Raw genomic sequence first — 23317 nt, forward strand, 5'->3', positions numbered from 1 at the left:
TCTTTCTCTTCTGTTATTTCACTGAGGTGCTTGAACCTTCATATAAATAAATGTCTCTCTCCAACTATCTGCACATCACACTGAGTTACCTTCTCTCTCAACAACTGCTTTACTCTTATATACATTTAATTTCAAAATACAATGAACAACAGATAATTTACCTGAGTTAAAGCTGCAATCATGGCTTCAGATATACTAAAGTGTGCATTCTCTTTGTCCAGTTCTGCATGCTGCTTCTGGAATTCTTTAGAAGATAAAAATCCAATCAGACTCTGGCCTGGCTGAGGACGAGGAAAGAAACCATTGTCTGCTGCAGGTGTTATGCTGTGGCCACCATCCTCCATGAAACGCTTGCGTGACTGCTCCCCTCTCATCGTATCTCCTTGAGGAGACTTGAAACTGGAGTCCAGCTGAGGTGCTGTATTAGACTGTGAAATTCGAGCCTTGCTTATTATATCTTGGGATCCATCTGAACGTGATCGACTGTGAGTTTTTTTCTTCATAACTGAACCTCCAGAAGATGCCAAATTTATTTTCATATTACTCTCCGGTGCACTAAATGCAATACCATCTACCTCACATACAGATACAGCTGCCATGGGTTCTGATTTATCATGCAGAGGTGTAACACTGCCCTGGCTTGATGAAACTGATATTAATCTAGGCTGGGCACTCTGTGATGATTCTATCAATGCATTTACTGTCTCATTTTTAACATCTGATTTTGATAAACAGCAATCAGGTGGCTTATTATCATTATCACAATGTCTGCTTTCCTGTGACACATTCTGTTTATTACTTTTTCCTATAGTAATTGCTGAGTCACTGGATCCTTGTAGAACGCCACGACTGTCTATCAAGGATTTGACAGACATCCCCCCATGCTGCTGTGATGAGAGTGGCCGCCTTCTCCTCCGTGAGGTCTGTGTGTAACAACCATCTGCTGAATCTTCACTGTCTTGATCACTGTCCATAGCTATAGAGGTCAATCGACCACTGCTGGCCCTGTGACGCAACTGGGGCGTCCTTGATCCTTGACTTCTCAGTCTCTGGAATTTGGTATTTGTGTGATCGCCCTCACTGCTGAATTCTCCACCATAACTAACCTGCAGCAAGCTTGGGGATATGCTGTCTCCTATTCCACTCCCAGAGTCACTTGCATCAAAAGATTCTTTTCTAGTAATATCTTGGTTATCTGGTCTTGGAATACTGGGACACTCCTTTGGCCTGGCACCTGTGTGACTCTGTATAATGTTCTTGCCCTGTACAAGTCTTGATATGGGTGAGCAAGGTTTGCAGTGGTCATCAAGAGATGCTTCAACTTTTACAGCCAATGACATATGGCCAACAAGACAACTAGTTCCACGATAATTTGAGCAATCTGAGCTGCCATCTGGGCTTTCCCGTGGCATTTTTGTGACATCCTGAGAATCCTCATCCATCATGAAGTCTGAATCTTCTTTGTATGCCTCTTTGCTTCTACCATGAGAACTGTCTGCTGCATTTTGCTGATCTGCCTTGAACTCAAAATTCTTTTTATCCCACGAAAGTGAATCTGGTACCTCCATGGTGCATGAGTTAGGAATTTTTGAGTGAATCCACTTTTTTCTGAATGTCCTTCCCTTAAAAACTGATGCTTGATGAGCTTTATCTCTAAGCAGTGGCCATTCTTTCTCAGTAACAGGGCTGGTTGGCAAAGATAACGTAAAATTAGATTTTTTTTGTTCACAGTGCAGCTTTGACTTTGCAGCACTAATGGCAAGTGGCCTGGGATGCAAGAAAACTAAACCTTCTAGCGTGCTGTTTAATGTAACGGTTCCAGGAGGAGGCTTGTATGCACCGATAATCTGAAAAATGAATATACAGTACATATACACAGAAGCTTTTATAATTAACAGGATATATATATAATATGAGGCCTCTAATAACATAATGTACCGAACGCCACATGTTGAAAACGGACAAAAATGCAGTTAAAGTTGCGTAGCTTTCGGATTGCCATAACTTTGGAACTAGTGAATATTTTTTAGTGTTTTTTTTTAAATTTTAGCTTGAAATTCGTACTTTCATGTCATGCTAATCTTGGTCGAAGAGAAATTAGTAGCATTCTGAAAGGTAAAACACTAGCTGCGTTTTTCTCCAATGTGTTTACTGAGAGACAAAACGTACTCTCAGTAAGCATTTTTAACAATCAAACCAACCAAAGATATCAATGGGAAATGTTTACAAAAGCAAAACAGATGTATGTAATACTATTTTCAGAAATTAAAAACCATAAAAAGAAATCTTTCATTTTAGCAATTTGGGAATAATGGTAAGCTCTTTCTCTGTTATGAGAAGGACCAGCAGCTTTTTGCTCATTACTAGAGTCATTCATGTTCTCGAGATAATGAGAAAAAACACTAAAACAGCTCTGAAAATAGCCAGTTAATCCAGGCAGTGTTCTAGGCCGGCTGGTAAACAAAAAAACTGTCACGTCGTGACAGATTCCCAGATCACAGTTGCCAATGTCTTGCTGAGCTCTCTGCTTTTCCCATTTTCTGACTGCTTACTTGCCTAATTGTCTCTGTATCATTTTTGAACTCTTCCATAATACTCTCGTAGTTGACTACTATACTTGCCATTTCACTCATTTTCCTCCTAAGTGTACTCACTTCCACTGTTAATTCATCTATGGTTGTGTCGTTCTTGTTGACCTCCCTTCCTAGTTTTTCTATTTCTTCCTTTTGTAAGTGCATCTGCTTCTTAATTTCATTAATCTCATTCTGAAACGCCATCTCCAGTCTGTGTACACGCTCCACCGGTTTATTGTGAGCCTCCATTTCAACCAGTTCTTGGTAGAAATCATCATCCTGCTTTCTACCTTTATCCCTTTTCTTTTCCAAATTTGCTTTACTAAAGTATGTGGCCATTTTGCAGTACTAAAAGCACATAAAGTACTTTCATTCCCTGGGGCAGTTGTGTGTGTGTGTGTGTGTGTGTGTGTGTGTGTGTGTGTGTGTGTGTGTGTGTGTGTGTGTGTGTATCTATTGCCAGACGCCTCAATCCCGTTTGGGGTGGCCACAAACAATTCACCTCCACGTCACCCTGTCCCCCACCATTTCACTGCCTTGCTCCGAACTCAAACCCCCCTCTCTCATATACATCTCCACCACATCCCTCTAGCTCATCCTCGGCCTCCCCCTCCCTCATCCCCCCTCCATCTCACTCACACACACTCTCTTCGTCAGTCTTTCACCCTCCATCCTCTCCACATGGCCAAACCACCTCAGTGTATGCCTCTCTTCCTATCGCATCCACAGCCACATCCACACAAAAACGCTCCTTTATATCCTCATTTGTCAGCTTGTCTCTCCATGTGACTCCACAGGCTCCTCTTAAACAACTCACTTCCACTGCTCTCACTCTTGACTTGTGTCCTTCCAACAACATCCAAGCTTCACTTCCATACGTTAGAGTTCGTATCACAATAGGCATGTAGTAACTTTTTCACTTCCATGCTCACTTCCCTGTTTCTTATCACTGCTTTCAAGGAACCAGCAACCTATCTTCCCTGCTGTACCCTTTCAAGCACTACACCCTCTAAACCTCCATCCTTACTCATCACACTACCCAAGTACTTAAACGTACACACATTTTCCAATTCCTCACCATCCAACCTCGCTGTACATTCACTGACTTCACCTCTCTCAAAGACCATCACTTTACTCTTCCCGACATTCACCTTTAGATTCTGTTTCTTACACACTCTCCCAAACTCATCCACCAAGCCTTGCAGCTCCCCTTCGTCTTCACTCAACAACACAGTATCATCTGCAAACAACAGTACAAGGTGTTTCCAAACACTACCCTCTCTCACCAGGGCCACTCCAACATCCACTACCCTACCTTGTACCTCTTTTATTACCCCATCCATGTACAGATTGAACAACCATGGAGACATGACACATCCCTGGTTCAACCCAACCTTCAAAGAGAAAAATTCACTAAGTTCACCATCCACACGCACTGCAGCCTTAGCACCATCATACATACTTTTCACAGCATTCAACAACTTCCCATCTACTCCATATACTCTTAACACTTTCCACAAACCTTGTCTATCCACCCTGTCATATGCTTTCTCGAAATCCATGAAAGCTGCATACAACTTCTTACCCTTCTCTAGAAACTTTTCCACTAAAGATCTAAGAATGAATATCTGATCTACGCAACCTCTTCCCTTCCTAAAGCCTCCCTGTTCTTCTCCAACTAATTCCTCTGTTATTTCCCCAACTCCGTCAATAAGTATCCTACCATACACTTTTCTTGTTATACTAAGACAAATGCCCCTATGATTACCACACACTTCTTTTTCCCCTTTTCCTTTGTACAAGGGAATAATTATACCTGACTTCCAATCCTCCAGGACTCTACCTTCCTCCCAGGCCAACTTGCACTTCTTCCACATCCATTCTACTACTATCTCTCCCCCATGCTTCAGCATTTCACCACACACTCCAACAATTCCTGGGGCTTTCCCCAATTTAACTTTCTTCACTGCTTCCACAACTTCTATCCTACTGATTTCTTCCTGTCTTCTCACCTCCCTCCTTCTCCCAGCCATTCCCAGCCACTTATACTCACATCACTTCCCTCCTCTACGTTCAACAATTCCTTAAAATGTTCTCTCCATCTGCTCACTTCTTCTCCCTTCTCCACTAGTACTCTACCATTTTTATCTTTCACTCCCCTGCTAACTTCACTTCCACCCTGTCTTACTCTTTTCACCTCTCTCCAGAACATTTTCTTACAGTCCCTCCACTTTACACTCAAATTCCTTCCAAATCCCTCATCCACTCTCTTCTTACTCTCTCTTACTAATCTTTTCACCTCTCTCTTTCTTTCCACATATAACTCTCTCTTCCGCCTCTCAACTTCTTCAATGAAGGAAAAAAAAAAAAAAAAGTGGGGTGGACTGATAAAAGTGAGCAGGCCAGGCAGGAATAGTGGTGACTGATGGGCATGCTGTGATGAAGACACCCTACAAAGTTCGGTATTGTGCGAGAAACAGCACTGGTGGTGTGATGGTTTCTCTATATAATTTGATGCAGAGAGTCAGAAATAGGGTGGATTGGTTGGAGAGGTGTGGGTAGAATGAGCTAGGCTGGTGGTGGACAGTAAGCCAGGGCATAGTGTGCCCAGCGAAGATGTACAAAGTTTGATGGTATGAGAATGGTGACAGGTTATTTTAGTTTTCTCAAAGAACAGCAAGAAGTAGTACGGTAAGCATGGACACTCTCATACACCTGGCATCTTAAGATGCAGGATAAAAAAGACGATAAACTGAAGCAAAGCAGACAACAAAATATATTTTTTGGCAAACAGAGCTTGAGAATGTTATCACAGCTGGAATGTTATGATTTTCATAAATGTCAAGAATACTGATCACAGTACTATATCATATACCACACCAAAATTCATTAATGAAAGTAACTGAAACGCACCTGCAACAATGAATACCTTATATCCTTACCCAGACATCCGTGTGCCGGCACCCATGACTGAATATCTTGCACACAGACTCAAATACTCGATGGAAGCCTCCATATACCTACAAAGGATATTTTAGTTATTCACTGGCTTATTAGACTTTTGCAGCACAGGTTAAATACAACTGTTATATTCTATGACTGCAACATTACAGTATCATGTGAATCTGAAAGCCATTGAATACACCAAGAATTTCTTTGTGAAGTTATTATTCCAAGATGCAAAGTTTAGTCCTTTTTCTACGTAATGTCATTACAATAACCCCTGGGGTCATGGCAGAAAGAACACTACCCATGTATTTCATATGTACTACAAAAGCTGAATAACATCAACATCGTCCCCATGCGTACGTAGCCGTGGATGGAAGTCATCCACGTCAAAACCTAGAAAATCGTACTCCACATCTTTGGCGCCAGCAAGGGCATGCGGCCAGAAAACTTTGCCCCCGCTACCTAGAGGCAGACTTCAGGGGGGAGGCGTGGCGGGGGTTCCGCCAGTCAAATGAACCATGTACACATCTGCCTTCACCGAGAGCTAGCGAAAAGTGAGCTATATTTTATCCCGCCATGGGGACGGTCGCCTATGGCGTATGGAAACAGATGTCATGTGGCAGTACTTGACAAATATTAAATTTCAGAAAACTGAGTCAATGACAAGCTTCAAGAAAGCATTATTCTTACTCAAAAAGACGATACGAATGTAGATATGAAAGCAAGTTCCACTGAACTCATCGGTAACACAACGAAATGACTGTGTGTGAGGGATTGCCAGATGAAAGCTCAATGTACGCATATACATAATAGCCAGTCAAAAGTATTCATTCATGAGCATGATATTTTTTATCAACGACTATTTTAGTGACTTTTATGGTCTATAGTGTTGCTAACTCTTGTAAGTTTATCCAGACATATAGAATAGTCACAATAGTTATGTTACTTTTCTAGGTCTGGATTGAAATAGGGCTCACCAGCTAGGTAGCAGACGACACCTGAAAGTCCCTCATTGTTCAACCTTTACCAAAATACACTGAAATAAATGTGACAATTGTACCTTGAACTGACTGGTTTTGCATAGAAACGCTTCAGAAACTGATGAATGCGACCATACACACAGTCAAAATGAAAGTTTACAATAATCTTTCAGGCAGGGATCTGCTATAACTGAATAAAATCGTCTGGCGTAGCCAGATAACTGAATTATTTTTTTCGAGTATCTACCATCCTTCAAATTAAGTTCGGCTCAGGCTTGAAATCTCCAGCATTATTTCAAACAGTTGTTTAGGGCGCAAAATTTCTTGGCAAAATGTTAAAACTTACTGAAAACTGGGCGTATCCTCGCAGTACACTAGCTTTGGTAATAGTCAGCTGACGTTTGTTGTCCTTTATTTTTGGAGTTTCGTCATTACCTTCGAGTTTAATTAAACTTAAACGAAAATTATGCATATTTTCATTGGATTATGCATTTCCATAAGAAGTAAATTCGCACAAGATACAAAAATAAATACAAACGAATACGGAATTAATAATTTCAACAGTGATTGTTATTCCCGTCAGTTACCATCACATTGTAGTATCATGTTATAATTAAAAGATGCTTCAAGTACTCCCAAAAACGAATCAGATATCTAATAGGATCTTTAAAGTCACGACTATTTAAAATTTTGATAATATTGAACACTCCAGTTCATCCAAGACACTTTTTCATCTACCTATTCGATGTGATCAACTGCACCAAAATTTTTTTTATCTGTTTGTCTGCTGATAATTTTCCACGTTCAGCAGGTGAAATAATATCTAATAGTTATTTTAAAAAGTGAGGCTTAATTCATTTTCGAAAGACAAGTCGCCTCTACAGCTGAAGGATGTAAACAAACGTCTCAGCGTGCCATAAATTCAGCAATTTTAGCTTGAATTTACTCCGTATGTACAAACCTTTCATCTCTGCATTTGTCAAATATTTTAGGCTAGTGCATTTGCAAGAGTATTTACTGTACATCACACACGTAGCTTGATGCCGTGGAGTTTAAACAAGTGAAACATGACAGTTTCCCGTCATGCTCGTGACGATTAGTGTATTCCTTTATTCACATTTCTTGGTGACAGCCTGTATTTTAAATTATAAGGCATCAAACGTAATATACATAATTTTCATAATGACTTTAATGTTCAGTCTTGTCGAATGTTGACTGTTATTCGTATCCAGTGTGCTGCTACCTGCGGGTATTCAGTGTTCATTTCTTTTAAGGTATTGCTGTTTGGACAATCACAACCCTCGTTATTTATGTGTGTATAACATTGTCTGACTGAATTAGGGGGGTCTTCTCCATGATTTTTTCGTTGTCAATGATTCTATGAATATGCACTATAGAAAATAAAAAGGAGGGGCTTCTCCAGTACTAGCCCTATCAATTATTGCTTCCGCATAAAAATTATATTAGGTTACAGTAGGTGAGTACTGGTTGTAATGGATATTGTGGGTATTGGATGAAGTCATTAGCACAGGTCTAATCATATACAACTAGATGTACACTTCAGAAGGTCTTTGCTAAGTAACAGGGCCAGGGCTGATGAAAGGAACAACACTGTTGTTTGCATTTGAACAATAGCTCTACATCAGCAGCTATAGAATCATTTGCTGGAGGTAAAGTTATGGAATGATAGGAGGGCAGATATAAATAAATATTTGTGTTATAGCTACTGTTTAAGGCCTTTAAGATGTCTAGTGCAACAGCAAAGGTTTCATCAGACTCCCAGAAGGAGTATAGTCAAGAACCTGAATGGAATATTAGATTGTCAATGAAGCATCCCTGAATGAACCAATACTGGGGTAGACAGTACTACAGCTCTTCAATGATTCAGTTGCCATCATTTTGTTAGTCTCTTCTGTACTTTTCAGTCTAACATCATCATCTAAAATACACTGCATTTGTAATCACATGGTACAGTACATGAAGAATGAGTTACTGACCTTGCAGGTACAGAAAACAGTCAGGCTGAAAAGTCAATGCTGCAGATATAACTTCAGGGCTTGTAGTCCCTAATGTTTCACCAAACCATGATTCAGTATTAATTGAGGATGTGGCCCGGTTTCCTCAAGTAGATGGCCTGGACAGCTAAAATTACAGATCAAGGAGAGGTTGTGCCTAGGGTAAATACCTTAACTTCCTGAATGATGATGTGCATTGAACAGTAGGCCTATGTGCAATGAATATTATTATATAGGTACTGGTATTATGTTACCTCTGTTATGTATTTGTGTTACAATAATTTCAGGTTAGTTTGTGGATGTTGACATGGATAAAGCTGTGATTGCTTCCAAAAGAAAAATGGGAGATGAAATTACTGAACATTTTGTAAGTATATTTTATATAGCTACTGTAGTTTGTTTCTTCACATACAAAGTTTCCCCCTTAACTTGTGTTCTGTCTTCTCTGTTGAAGTCAGTTTGTGTAACTGGTGGGCCCACATTTTACATGGTTTATATATCATATAGCTGAAGAAAATGCATGAATGAAAATGTGTAAATTGTTCCATAAAAAACATTGTTTTTTAGCTGATCTGTTTAAGAAAATCCAAACATTTTCCCAAAGTCCTTGTTTTGTCCCTTATGAAAAGTTTTCCTAACCAACTGCATGCATAATATATACAGTACAGTATTATGGTATGTATAAAGATTCAGTGATCATCACTTCAAAATAAGAAAAGAGTGAATAAACAAGAACACATCATATCAGTAATCAGTACCGGTACCAAATAAGTCAAGTTTTCACTTGCCTTAATAGATGATGATGTACTGCTTCGTTATTTTGTGAGAAGGGTATCCGAGACTGAAGGGGTTGGAGGCGGGGAAATGAGCAGTGCCTCTAACCCCTCAAGGGCTGAGGTTAGTCCTCAAATTCCCTCCCTCCTGGACTCATCAAAGAACATTTTCAGTGTATGTTGGGAAGGATTGAATTTCAGTTTGCAGTTTTTGGCTTCTGTTGTCACACAAATTGTGTTGGTTGCCATGTGTAAATCATGGTGTTTGCAAATTGAATTGGTTCAAAACAAGGGCTCCGCTGCTGTATATATAGCACTTTCAGCAACATGTAGCAGTGTGGGGTCAAAGGATACACCTCAGTCCAGCCACTGACTGAGGCAGAGAGTGTAATGACTTCATTGTGCTGCAGTAAATCAAACCTGTCCTCTTGATTATTCCAAAAGTGAGAGCATTCAGTGTTTCCTACTGACCTAAAGAATCTCATCCACCTCAGTAGGACCTACCCTCACCTTCTGGATGGTATCGTATTGTTTACAAGGTTCCTAAATGCTTACATTCATCGGTCTTTGTCACCTAATGGCAGCTGTCCATGCTGCTCAATCTCTGGCAGCTTCCCCTCTTCAGTTCCTGATCCTAAAGATCACATTCTGTGACTTGTGGTTTGTTAAGCTATATTGTATTCCCCCACACCATAGCAGTTGAAATATATGATTATGGTTGATATGCTGTGTGTGATGGCAAGGCATCAGACATGGGTCTGAAAGGATGAGAAAACCTGCCATCAGAGCAGTCCCCAAGAAGAGAATCACATCTCCCATGACATTACCTTGGAAGCCGTGTCTGAGGGCAGGCTGGGAACCTGCAGGACATATTGTAAAAGTGGGATAACCAGAAGGGAAGACCCAGCTTTAAGTAAGGAAGTGGCATCCCAAATAACAACCAAAGACTCTGAGAGTAGGTGTTGCCTGTGTTGAACTGTTTCACAGAAATTAAAGATCTTTTTTTTACTCCTGACCTTCATTTTCGCAACTCTGTAATGCTGATGAGATGGGACTGCTTTACCAGCCTTTGCCAGAAAATACCCATGTTCACAGGCACAGGTCATCAGCTCCAGGATGCAAACCTCAAAGCAGAGGGTGTCACGCTTACTTTGCAGTCATGTTGTTGGTAGTCATTGACTGAAGTCACTGATTATTGGTAAGGCAACAAAAGCCTGTCATAGAAGATACTTTAAACAGACCGCCAGTGCATTAATTGCATGATTAACTTCCGATAGGTTATATCAGCATGCAGAGACTGAGAACCATCACTTCCAGATTGAGGTTCTTAAATTATCAGCAGAGAAAGTTGAGGCCATGTTAATTATGGAAAAGATAATGCACCATCATACCCAAACATTGAAGGCCTCTGCAACCACGATGGAGAAGCAAATGATTGGCTGTGAAAAGTTTGGGGTGTGAAACTGCCCCTCAAGTGCTGCTAAACTTCAGTATCATGATAGTTGTTTTATGGTTACCCTATAATGATGTACAGTATTTATTTATTTATTTTTGTAGTTATTATTATTATTATTTTTAGATGGAGTAGTTACAGCTTTCTTTTTTCTACTACACTGTGAAAGATCTCCCCTAAGCTCCATAAAATAATCTGGCAATAGCAAGAATTCATGATCTTAATACACTGTTTCTGTTTTTAAATATTTGTGCCTCATGAAATTTTTCAGATTGCAGATTATTCCAGAGGGTAGAATTCCGATGTAGGAGGTTGTACTGTATATATTAGCCTTGAAGAATGTATATTCAAGTGAAGTTTGCTACAAGTGAAGGTAATGTGATGCTGACCATGCTGTATTGATGTGAAGCATGGGTTTTAAATATAAAAAGAGCAAAAACAGGTAGATATCTTAGGAAGTGAAATGTTGAGGTAGTACGGTATGTGTGGTGAGGTGGCTGGATAGTGAGAAATGTCAAATTATGGTGTATAAAGAGTCACTGTCAGTATGGGATAATGTTGCCTTTCTTTTTAATAGAGCAGTACAGTATATACCATAAAGATACAGTACCTTGGTATTATCATGTCTCTAATAATGGTAGTTATGTGCAGTGAAGTATATTAATTTAGTAGTGTGCAGATTTGAGTGCAGTATTGGTAATGTATTTTATATTGCACTGTACAGAGAACTGGAAGAATTACTGTACTGTATATATACTGGGACCGACATTTACAAAAGGTGTTTAATGGGGAGATGCAACAGTTTCAGTCCAGGTTGCACCCTTTAGTCACGCCATAACTGTTGTACAGTATCTCCACAATAAACAGTTTTTCCAAGGGTGTGTCATGTCTCCATGGTTGTTCAGTCTGTGTAAGGATAGGGTTATAAAAAAGATACAAGGTAGGGCAGTGGATGTTGGAGTGGCCCTATTGAGAGAGGGCAGTGTGTGGAAACCTCCCTGTACTGTTGTTTACAGATGATACTGTGTTGTTAAGTGAAAATGAAGATCTGCACAGCTTGGTGAGTGAGTTTGGGAGAGTTTGTAAGAAACAGAGTCTAAAGGTGAATGTAGGGAAGAGTAAAGTTATAGTGTTCGAGAGAAATGAAGTCACAGAATGTACAGTTAGGTTGGATGAGGAGGAAATGGAAAATGTGAGTGCATTTATGTACTTGGGTAGTGTGGTGAGTAAGGATGGAAGTTTAGAGGGTGAAGTGCTTGAAAGGATGCAACAAGGAGGAAAAGTTGCTGGTTCTTTGAAAGCAGTGATAAGAAACAGGGAAGTGAGCATGGAAGTGAAAACGTTGCTGCATGACAGTACAGTATTGTGATACCAACTATGACTTATGGAAGTGAAGCTTGGACCTTGTTGGAGGGACAAGAGTGAGAGCAAGGGAAATGAGTTATTTGAGAGGAGCATGTGGAGTCACATGGAGAGGCAGACTGACAAATGAGGAAGTGAAAGACCATTGTGATGTAGATGTGGATGTGATAGGAAGTGTTAGGAGAATCACACTGAGGTGGTCTGGCCTTATGAAGAGGATGAAGAGTGAGAAACTGATGAGGAGAGTGTGTGTGAGTGAGGTGGAGGGGGGGATGAGGGAGGGGGAGGCCAAGGATGAGGTGGAGGGATGGAGTGGAGAGGTATATGAGAGAGGGGGAGGTGAGCTGAGGGAAGGGCAGTGAAATGGCAGGGGACAGGGCGACATAGAGACGATTTGTTGGTGGCCACTCCTTACGGGATTAAGGCGTCTGGTAATATATAGATAGGTAGAGTACCGTATTGTACCACTGCTTTTAGTTTTCCATTTTAACAGGTCAGGGCAGTGTAATACCAAGACACATAATGTATTTGCAATTTTCAGCCTGTGCCTTTGATATACATTAATTACTGTAATTTTAAAAATCTTATTACTAATGTATATTGGGCAGAATTACTTAATCACTGTGAAACTTTTTTTTTTTTTCTATGATTTTATGATTTCACTGCTCTTTGCACAGGGATATGATTTTTTTTTTTTTCCAGGATGCCAATGGACTTGTCAAGAAATCCAAAGGAAACCATGTTCGTAGTGAGGAATTTTCTATCACAGAAGTACGGGGAGATCTTTTTACCTGTCCCGATGGTACCTCCCTGGCTCACTGTGTATCACAAGATATTCGTATGGGAAAAGGAATTGCTGCTCTTTTTAAGGTAGATATAATAACTGTTTTTGCCTTCATTCTTTCCTCTTCCTTCTGTCTTTGGGTGACTTTACATTGAGTGACAAACCAAATGGTTTCCTGTACACTGGAAACCATTTACTGCATTGGGTGGTAACCATGTAACAAAATTATGGCACCTGGTGGTTTAGTGGTTAATTAAGGCTCTCCAATCAGGTTGAGCCTATACAAGTTTATATCTGAGGGGTGGTTGGGGTTTATTGCTCTCCTATTGCCACTCAGGGATGAGTGAAGGTGGTCACTCTCATCTTAAATGTCAAGACCGGTTTGTCTAGCCCTGGGCTCCTCCGCTTCTCATGGGGCAACACAGGATTGGATTATGATGATGATGATTTTGTAGATGTATTTTTGTATTGTGTAACGACTGGCAAACTTTTTTTCTTTTAATTCCGTGTAAATATTTCCTTCATTCTTTCCTCGTCCTTCTGCCTTCATGTGACTTTACACTCCCTCTTCTGCCTTTCATTCCTTCATTCTTTCCTCCTTCTTCTGCCTATGGGTGACTCTACACTGAGTGACAAGCCAAATGGTTTCCTGTACACCAGGAAACTATTTACTATGCTGGGTGGTAACCATGTAACCAAATTTTGGCACCTGGTGATTTAGTGGGTAATTATTGTGCTCCAATCGGATTGAGCCAGTGAAGGTTTATATCCAAGGGGTGGTTGGGGTTTATTGCTCACGTAATGCCACTCAGGGATGAGTCAGGTTGGTCACTCTCATCTTAAATGTCAGGACCAACTGCCTAGCCCCGGGCTCCTACACTCCTTATGGGGCAACATAGGATTGGATGGATGGATGGTAAACATTTACGTGTTGGAACCTTGCAAAGAGGCAGAGATCACTTTATCATTTACAACTCAAGTGATATGAGGACCTCCAAGCATGTGAATGCAATTTACATGTACAGTAATTTACATACAGTGCAATTTCCGAAGTCTGAAATGATGGAGATCAAGAGGCTTTCGGAAAATTGATTATTTTTTATATATTTACAGTAGGGCCTCAAAACTAGCGATCTTAAGAGTGATGAAACCTCACTAGTCATGAAACCGCTAGTTTGGAGGCAGACTTTATTTAGCGAAAAATAAAAGCAGACTGGAACATTCAGAAAGTTCGACTATTTTTCCATTTTTGTCTACTTTTATCCACTAAATAGTCACATTTTTATATACTTATTACAGTATAATTAATAGGACGAAACAACAAAAAGTCACCATTAAATGCTCAGAATGCAGTTTATTGAAAGAAAAGTTGGGAGTTGGGAGTGCTCATTGTTGCTGGAAGTAAGCGCCACCACCACCACCTCTGCCACTCTCCTCTCCACTATCGCCACCCTTCTCCCCACCATTGCCACCCTCTCGAGCACCAGTCTTTCTCCCTATCTCCTGTAGTATTTTATCATCACTTTCAAACCCTTCATAGTTGTTAGGTTCAATGGGGCTGAGTGGGGCAACATCATCTGGTCCTTCATCTTCGTCGATTGTGTTGATAGCTTGTCTCACAACATCACGTTCCTCATTTTCTCTACGAAAATAGCGAGTGATGAATGCCTGTTGACTGGCTTGTATCTTTGCATGGTATTTTTCATCAGTGACCTAGGTTAACTTTTCAAGATGAGTGAGGGCTTCTTGGCGAGTGTCAAACTTGAAGGTTTCAATCTGTTCTTGGAGATTAGCCAGCATCGTCAAGACATCCGAATGCTGCTTGATGGAAGGTTCTGTTTCTGCGAGTGTCTCAATCAGTGGTGGTTCTTCTTCCCTATCCTCTTCGTCCTCTGTCATCTCGTCAATGCTTCGGTCTCAATCCTGAGTGCCAATGAATGTCCTAATGTCTGTCTCAGACAAAGAACACATACCAGACACTGCCCTTACAGCCTCCACCATTTCCTTCATTACGTCTGCTGTTGTTTGCCTGCTGTCTCCTTGAATTTTCAGGTGGGGCAGTAAAGGAGCCCAGGCGTGCTTGATGGTGGGAAGTGTGATCTTGTTCCAGGCTATGCAGAAGAGATCAACTGCCTGCTTGATTTTAAGATTTCTCCAGAACGCTGTCACTGTTGCTGGCTGGTCTGACTCGGCTGGCTGGGCAGACTCGGCTGACTGGTTTGGCATCTCCTCATCACTTGACTTTTCTATTTCTTGTAATTCTTCTTGGTTGTCTGTTTCTCGCCACATCATGTTATGTAACATGGTGGTGAAATATAAATTTGTGTCAGCTGTTATTTCCTGATCTAGTGGGTGGAGTTTGGATATGGTGTTCGGTGGCAAAAAAAACCACGAGCACATCAGGATGACGTCCGAGCAGGAATTTTGCTTGTCCTGGAGCATTGTCCAGGAAGAGAACCACTTTAAATGCCATGTTTTTGCGGGGACAGTAACTCCGTGTTTGAGGCACTAAATCTTCATCAAACCATTTCAGAGACAAAGCTGCGGTCATGTATCTAGACGAATTGCTGTACCAGACACAGTTTGGTAGATTTGACATGTCACAATTGCAGTATGAATGTGGCTTGGCATATTTATAAATGATCACTGGCTTCATTTTAAAATCACCTGATGTGTTACATGTAAACAAGGCAATGAAACGGTCCTGTTTGAGCTTACCACCAGGGGCTTGTTTAAGTTTTTTTGGGATGTAAGTTGCTTTTGGTGATTTTTTCCATAAGACACCAGTTTGGTCACAATTAAAACCTGGTCCAAATTGTATCCACCATCGTTTATGATCTGCTTAGCCATCTTTGGAAAGTCTGTTGCAGCACTGTTATCAGCAGAAGCAATTTTATCCCGGTAGAGAGCATACTTTATATCACATCGTTTTTCAAATCAGTGCAGCCAACCTCGTGAAGCGGTAAAAGGTTCTGGGTTTGCAACATTTTGGTGTCTGCACACTGCTTCATAGAACATCTTTGCTTGCTCCCTGATCTGTGGGCCATCAACATTCACATTGTTTTTCAGTTTTCTCGTGATCCATCTCGTTAAGTAATGCTCAGTCCTTACCAGTAATTGACTTTTTTTTCTGTCGTGTCTATCGAGGCCCTGTGAAAACTATCACCACCACTACCACTAGCTTGTGTGAAGTATCTTTCTGCCACTTTCAAACTTTCCTTTATCTTGTCCTTGTTTCTTCCAATGTTACGCCCACTCGATTCCGGAACATTCAACTGCCTCACAATTTCACAGGTTTTCAAGCCATCTTCTGTTGTTTGCAGATGATACTGTGTTGTTGAGTGAAGACGAAGGGAAGCTGCAAGGCATGGTGGATGAGTTTGGGAGAGTGTGTAAGAAACGGAATCTAAAGGTGAATGTAGGGAAGAGTAAAGTGATGGTCTTTGAGAGAGGTGAAGTCAGTGAATGTACAGCGAGGTTGGATGGTGAGGCATTGGAAAATGTAAGTACGTTTAAGTACTTGGGTAGTGTGATGAGTAAGGATGGAGGTTTGGAGGGTGAAGTGCTTGAAAGGGTACAGCAGGGAAGAAAGGTTGTTGGTTCTTTGAAAGCAGTGATAAGAAGCAGGAAAGTGAGCATGGAAGTGAAAAAGTTACTACATGACAGTATTGTGATACCAACTCTAACATACAGAAGTGAAGCTTGGACGTTGCTGGAAGGACACAAGTCAAGAGTGAGAGCAGTGGAAATGAGTTATTTAAGAGGAGCCTGTGGAGTCACATGGAGAGACAAGCTGACAAATGAGGATATAAAGGAGCGTTGTGGTGTGGATGTGGATGTGATAGGAAGCGTTATGAGAACACACTGAGGTGGTTTGGCCATGTGGAGAGGATGGAGGGTGAAAGACTGACGAAGAGAGTGTATGTGAGTGAGGTGGAGGGGGGAAGAGGGAGGGGGAGGCCGAGGATGAGATGGAGGGATGGGGTGGAGAGGTATATGAGAGAGGGGGGTGTGAGCTGGGAGCAGGGCAGTGAAATGGCGAGGGACAGGGCGACTTGGAGGCGATTTGTTTGTGGCCACCCCAAACGGGATTGAGGCGTCTGACAATAGATAGATAGATAGATTTTATGGTTTGTGTCCAGCACAATTTGTGTGGTTAATCATCACTTCTCTCATGCTAATGAGTTGGCTGGTACTCTTTTCAATATATATCATCAAATTCTTTTTTGCCACCTTAGGGATGTACATGCCTAAGACAAGGTTACTCTGTCCCAACAATTAAGGTGTGTGACCATCCTCACTGGCCCTTGAGTGGCATTATGTGAGCAATAAAGTCCAACCACTCCTTCAGTGTTAAGCCATATGGGCCCCATCTGGTTGGAGCACCTTAAGTTACTAGACCACCTGAAGTTACCTGGTTGAATGGTTACCACGCAGTGTAATAGTTTCCTGGGTTGCAGAAAACCATATGGCTTATCACTCAATGCAGGGTCACCATAAGGCTACTCAGATATTTATAATGCAGACTCTGTTATTCAGTTCTGTTCCTCATAGTATAACTCATTTTAATTATTTCAGAAGAACAAATGCTGGAAAAAACTACAAATATCCATACTGTACTTATTGTTTGGCCATGTGGAGAGGATAGAGGGTGAAAGATTGACGAAGAGAGTGTATGTGAGTGAGGTGGAGGGGGGAAGAGGGAGGGAGAGGCTGAGGATGAGATGGAGGGATGGGGTGGAGAGGTATATGAGGGAGGGGGGGGTGAGTTGGGAGCAGGACAGTGAAATGGCGGGGGACAGGGCGACTTGGAGGCGATTTGTTTGTGACCACCCCAAACGGGATTGAGGCGTCTGGCAATAGATAGATAGATAGACTTATTGTAAATTAGGCTCTGTCAACTCTTGACCACAGTGGCTTAAAAAAAAAAAAAAAAAAAAAAAAATGGTGTTGGCCCAGATGAGTTCTGGTTCTTCGTTACTCTGAATCTTGCTGGCTCACTTTGAACGACAGCCAGGTCAATGAAATATGAAAGAAAAATGTGGCCCCCAGATGCTAGCAGTGTAGTGTAAGAAACTGTTTCTGTTTGTTCAAGATGAGGTCAGATATTAAATTTTTCATCATCATCCGGACCATTCTTCACTCCTAAGCTTGGGATGAGGTGAAGTGCAGAAAGCAAGAAGAAGCATTAAAGAGGGAGGAAAGTAAACATCATGCCCAGTGAGAAAGGCCACACATTCATTCACCACACAAATCTACCCCAGGAATCTTGGCTGTACCATGTAGGGCTAATCAAGTACACTTTTTTGCATTAATTCGTTTTGCATAGATAGACTGAACCTATCGACTACGAATTTAAAAAAGAATGCTAAACCTTTGTCGTGTGTTCTGTGTACATAATTTGATCAACCATCTTGATCACCTGTCACCCTCACCTTAAACACCTCAGCCAGACAGTTTAGTTTTGGGCCTTACACTCCTGGTGGGCAATACAGTAATGGATGATGGATGTACTGTACTGTGAAAGCTCGTTTATATCAGACAACCTTTCCTTCAGTCGCTTTGATAGAATGGGGTTACCACATACAGATTTTTTTGTAATGTACTGTAGATATATAAATATTAATTTTGTTCCAGACAAAATTTGGTGGTGTTCAGGAGCTAATAGATCAAGGCAAAAAACCAGGTGATGTTGCAGTTCTCAAGCGAGGACAGAGACACATCTATTATCTAGTAACAAAGGTTAGTAATACTGTGTTTTTAGACAGTTTTCGTTCATGTCTCATTGTTATGCAACTAGCTCTGCTTTCTTTTTATGTTGTAGATCATAATCTAGTCAACAGTACAGTTCATTGTTTGAAACTTTTTGAATCATGTAGTTAAATCACATTACAGTCAACTTATAGTTTATATGCACTTGTAATTATTATTTATTTATTTTTAATGGTAAGGTGGGTGTTTGTAACCCCCATTACATGGCAAAAATTATGAATATGTGTACTTAAAAAAAAAACAACTCCAAATTCTTTTAACCCCTAATGCGCGGCCAATGGACAGCCGACCCCCCCCCCCGGCTGGCGGCGTTGTATCGCGGTCTGAGTACCTGTAGGAAAGTATTAGCCAAAAATCAGAGATTAACCCTAGAACATTATACTTGGTATGGCAGATAGTACTTAAATTCAGCTTTCTCCAGAGACAGGTGTTGAGCCTTCGTGGACTACCCAAGGACTTGTGGAGACTTGCAAATTTGGGTAACAAAATCTTCACTTTCACACCTCCAGCAACCCGGTTTCCCCTCTACCACAGCCTCATTCTGTCACAGTAAACTTTATACTACAACATACAGGTAGTTTGGAATCTGTATTTGTACAATAAGCACTGAAAATAAGGCTACAATCAACGAAGCGTACGGCCGACATGCAGCATGGCGGCGGTCTTCCCGTTACTCAACAAACATTTCCATTTTCACAGCTAAAAACACGTATACTACATTATTGTCAGTCATATTACTTCCCAAAAGATCACCGCAGTGCGCATTTTATTCTGCCTTACGCCCGTCACTTTATTCTCGTTCCTGTCAGCTGCTCGCTGTTCATCACCGTGTGGCAAATTTAAAGTAGGGATGAACACATGTCAGCATTTTTTAGCATTTTGATGTTTTTTGGCCATTTTTGGACCCTAGCCCAGAACGTCAGGGACTTGGGGTGTCCAGGACTTGGGCCTCTGGGTCTCAAGAGGATTACTATCATAAATGCAGTAAACACTTTTTTTTTTTTTTTTTTTTTTTTTTTTTTTTTTAATGTAGACTTTGAAATACTGTACACATATCTAGTCATTTCACACCATTTCACCACCATTGACATCGTTTTTTCATTTAAAAAAAAAAGTGCGATGTTTTGTCGCAGCAATACCTAGGTGTGACTGATATCTGTGTAAGTTTGCGCACTTTCCATGCTTCCATGCGCAGCACAGGATGGGTCTAGGAAGCTCAAAATTGCATTGCCAGGTGCGTCTGACATTTCCATTCAATTTGGCAAGGAAAAAAAAAATTACTTTCGAAACTTGAAAAATCGGCCCCCTGCTCGACCTGTGGGTCCCAACAAATCCCCCATGGTTGGCCATGGAGGGGTTAATTTATTCCACTTTATCCACGCAATAGTTCCACATCTAACTCTTAGAGCTCTTTCTTTCATTTAGTGATACATAAATTTCCCTTCTATTAATACCCTTCTTCCTCTCCATGCCTGCTGGTGTTCTAAGAAATTTTGTTTTTTACAGCTTGCAGCCCACACTGCTCTCCGTCATTGACCATCCAGGTGTCACTCTTATGAAACTGTCAGCAGTAAAACAGTTTCATACAGGGCTCTCCTAACCTCCATACTAACCCTCCTACCTTTCAAAATACAACTGAGCCCTCCAATAACCCCTCTTCATGGAAATGATATCCCCTTTAAGTTCACCTTCCATTTAGCCATATTTTTGTAATATAAGTCCCAAGTATTTAAAACTAGCAACCTCCTCAAGCAGTTAACCTCTCATCTGGACTACGCAGTTCACTGTTTTTCTCCTTCCTGTGTACATCCTGCCAAAGTCTGTCATATCAGACTCTTTCTTTTTATATGCCACAATCTTAATTTTCTTCACACTTTCTTCTTATGCAAACTCTGTCATACTCATTCCTTACATCTTGTTAATTAGTGTCACTTTCTGCCATCAGAAAGGTATTGTCAGCATAGAGATAGGGAACAAGACTCCATAGTTTCAGTTGTACTCCTATGCCTGCTGTCCTTATTTTCAACTCTTTGACTACTTCATGTACATACCAATATATATTGAACAACCAAGGTGACATAACACATCCCTGCCTTACACCTGCGTTAATGCTAAAAGGATTACTGTGCTTCTTCCCTACTGTCACACATGGATTACTGCCCTCATAGAAGGATTTTGTTGCCCTCAGCAGGCTTCCTCCTAAACCATATACTCTGTGCTTAACACACTCCATAATTCTTCGCAGTCCACCTTATGATAAGCCTTCTTCAAGTACATAAATGCAGCATACAGCTTTTTGTTCCTTGCATTGCACATCTTCACTAAAATCTTCATTGTAAATATCTGGTCTGTACATCCCATACCCCTTTACATCCTATACCCCCTCAAAATCCACCCTTTTCCTCACCTATGATGCTTTCCACCCTTCCTGTAAGCACCCTACCATACACCTTTCCTGGTATGCGCAATTAACTATTCATTCTGTGATACTTATAGTCTTCATTACTCCTTTGTCATGTATGCAATGGACCCATCAAAAGAATAGAATCAAAAGGATACCATCACACCTCAGAACCCAAGAGGTCTATCTATCTATCTATTGCCAGACGCCTCAATCCCGTTTGGGGTGGCCACAAACAAATCGCCTCCAAGTCGCCCTGTCCCCCGCCATTTCACTACCCTGCTCCCAACTCACACCCCCCTCTCTCATATACCTCTCCACCCCATCCCTCCATCTCATCCTCGGTCTCCCCCTCCCTCTTCCACCCTCCACCTCACTCACATACACTCTCTTCGTCAGTCTTTCACCCTCCATCCTCTCCACATGACCAAACCACCTCAGTGTGTTCCTCACAACGCTTCCTATCACATCCACATCAACACCACAACGCTCCTTTATATCCTCATTCGTCAGCCTGTCTCTCCACGTGACTCCACAAGCTCCTCTTAAATAACTCATTTCCACTGCTCTCACTCTTGACTTGTGTCCTTCCAACAACGTCCAAGCTTCACTTCCGTACGTTAGAGTTGGTATCACAATACTGTCATGTAGTAACTTTTTTACTTCCATGCTCACTTCCCTGTTTCTTATCACTGCTTTCAAGGAACCAAGAGGTCCTGTATTATAATCAACCATTTGGGATGATGGAACTGGAGGCCCCCATTAGTTATGTTCAGCCACTGACCTAGGATCTGATAATGTTAACTTTGACCTGTATAAACATTTTGTCCCTCTGGCAAAGGAATACTGTCTAACATTATTCAGCCATTTGTTTAATGCTGTTCTCATCCATCAACCTTGGAACCATGCAATAGTAATTCCAACAGTTAAGCCAGGAAAAATCAGAGCCTTTTCACAAAATGTAAACCTGTTATATTAACTTGCTGGATTTGTAAACTGATTAAAAAAATGGTGAATACAACAAGAATACTGTGGTGTGTTCAGAAATATAGTATTATCACTTCTACCTAGTTTGGTTCTCAACCTAACCAGTCTACTCATGATTCCCTTACTCTTGGAATCTTACATTAGGAGAGCTTCTTTCTCTCTCTCTCTCTCTCTCTCTCTCTCTCTCTGTCTCTCTCTCTCTCTCTCTCTCTCTCAACAAAATGGTAACCAGTTCAGTGTTCTGCAAGGGATACCTGTATGCCCTTCTGTACCATAGATATAACCAGTTACTGGCCATGGCAGCATGTCATGTTTAGAGCAACTATATTTTCCTCACAAGATGGAAGGCAGCGACAGTGGATAACTATTAGATATGGAGTTTGGAAGTTTGACCTGAGAACTGCATAAGCTTTGTGTCCCAGGAAAACAAAATTCAGAATCTTTATTTTGTTCACAGTAAACTGTACTTTCTTATTTCAGGAGCGGTATTGGCACAAACCTACCTACCTAAGCCTACGGTCCTCTTTAGAAGCCATGAAGCGGCATGCCCTGCACCACAATGTGTCCGCTATTGCCATGCCTCGTATTGGATGTGGCCTTGATGGTCTCATTTGGGATCGTGTTTTAGAAATTCTGACAGATGTTTTTAAAGACACTGACATCAAGATTTCAGTTTATACAATTTGAAGGCCGTGCACAACTCTGAGTTGCCAGTGAAGCAGATGTAAATGCATGTTTGCTAATGTTTTTGTAACTGATGAAAATTACCAAATAGTTAATTCTTTTGTCATATTTGATATATTTTGACATTTTGGCATGATTTCAATTTGTAAGAATAATTAAATCAAATCCCTGATATATCTTTTGTGTAGCTCATCTCATTACATTTTCAGGCCATTTTGTCAAAGTACCCGGTAGGTATTACTATACTTTATTTTGTTTTGATGACAGTGCTCATCATTAAGTGAACTATATATATATATATATATATATATATATATATATATAGATATGGTTACACTGTATTTCCCTGTAAGGCAGCTGTACTAGTAAGTAAAGTGTGATGCAAAACAATGATCTGTAAAAGAAGACACAATATTTTGTCATTTAGATTTAGAAGTGTAATGTGGACTGTAGATGAACTTGAAGTACCTGGAAGTTTTGGACTGATATTTTGTATCGTGGTTTCAGCCGATTAAACTTATATATTTTAGCATTTGTTAATGGTTATTAATAATATCAGTATTACATTAAAATTTTTATCTTAA

General features: G+C 40.8%; 2 protein-coding genes across 2 annotated transcripts in view; one reads left to right on the forward strand and one right to left on the reverse strand.

The window, feature by feature from the left end:
* Rubicon (run domain Beclin-1-interacting and cysteine-rich domain-containing protein rubicon) overlaps window positions 1-6974 on the reverse strand; it is a 33179-nt gene extending 26205 nt beyond the window's left edge. Inside the window, exons 1-3 of the mRNA XM_080267490.1 lie at window positions 6849-6974; window positions 5516-5593; window positions 162-1847 (exon numbers count right to left, since the gene is read on the reverse strand). Of these exons, the coding sequence (XP_080123616.1) occupies window positions 162-1847; window positions 5516-5593; window positions 6849-6974 (1890 nt within the window). The remainder of the gene's footprint in view (window positions 1-161; window positions 1848-5515; window positions 5594-6848) is intronic.
* Window positions 6975-7398: 424 nt separating this feature from the next.
* On the forward strand, window positions 7399-22888 carry LOC145393461 (ADP-ribose glycohydrolase OARD1-like). The gene is made up of 5 exons (XM_080267559.1): window positions 7399-7451; window positions 8805-8884; window positions 12808-12975; window positions 18527-18631; window positions 22530-22888. The coding sequence occupies exons 2-5, from the start codon at window positions 8825-8827 to the stop codon at window positions 22734-22736; spliced, it is 540 nt and encodes a 179-aa protein (XP_080123685.1). The 5' UTR covers window positions 7399-7451; window positions 8805-8824; the 3' UTR covers window positions 22737-22888.
* The last annotated feature ends 429 nt before the right edge of the window (window positions 22889-23317 follow it).

The sequence above is a fragment of the Coenobita brevimanus genome, chromosome 24 (genome assembly GCF_032717465.1).
Source record: "Coenobita brevimanus isolate Jiangsu-jjx chromosome 24, ASM3271746v2, whole genome shotgun sequence".
NCBI lineage: Eukaryota > Metazoa > Arthropoda > Malacostraca > Decapoda > Coenobitidae > Coenobita > Coenobita brevimanus.

Coding starts and splice junctions, on each gene's coding strand:
- LOC145393461 (XM_080267559.1), top strand. CDS start 8,825: ATGGATAAAGCTGTGATTGCTTCCAAAAGAAAAATGGGAGATGAAATT. Junction 8,885..12,807: donor ATGAAATTACTGAACATTTT/GTAAGTATATTT, acceptor TTTTTTTTCCAG/GATGCCAATGGACTTGTCAA. Junction 12,976..18,526: donor GAATTGCTGCTCTTTTTAAG/GTAGATATAATA, acceptor ATTTTGTTCCAG/ACAAAATTTGGTGGTGTTCA.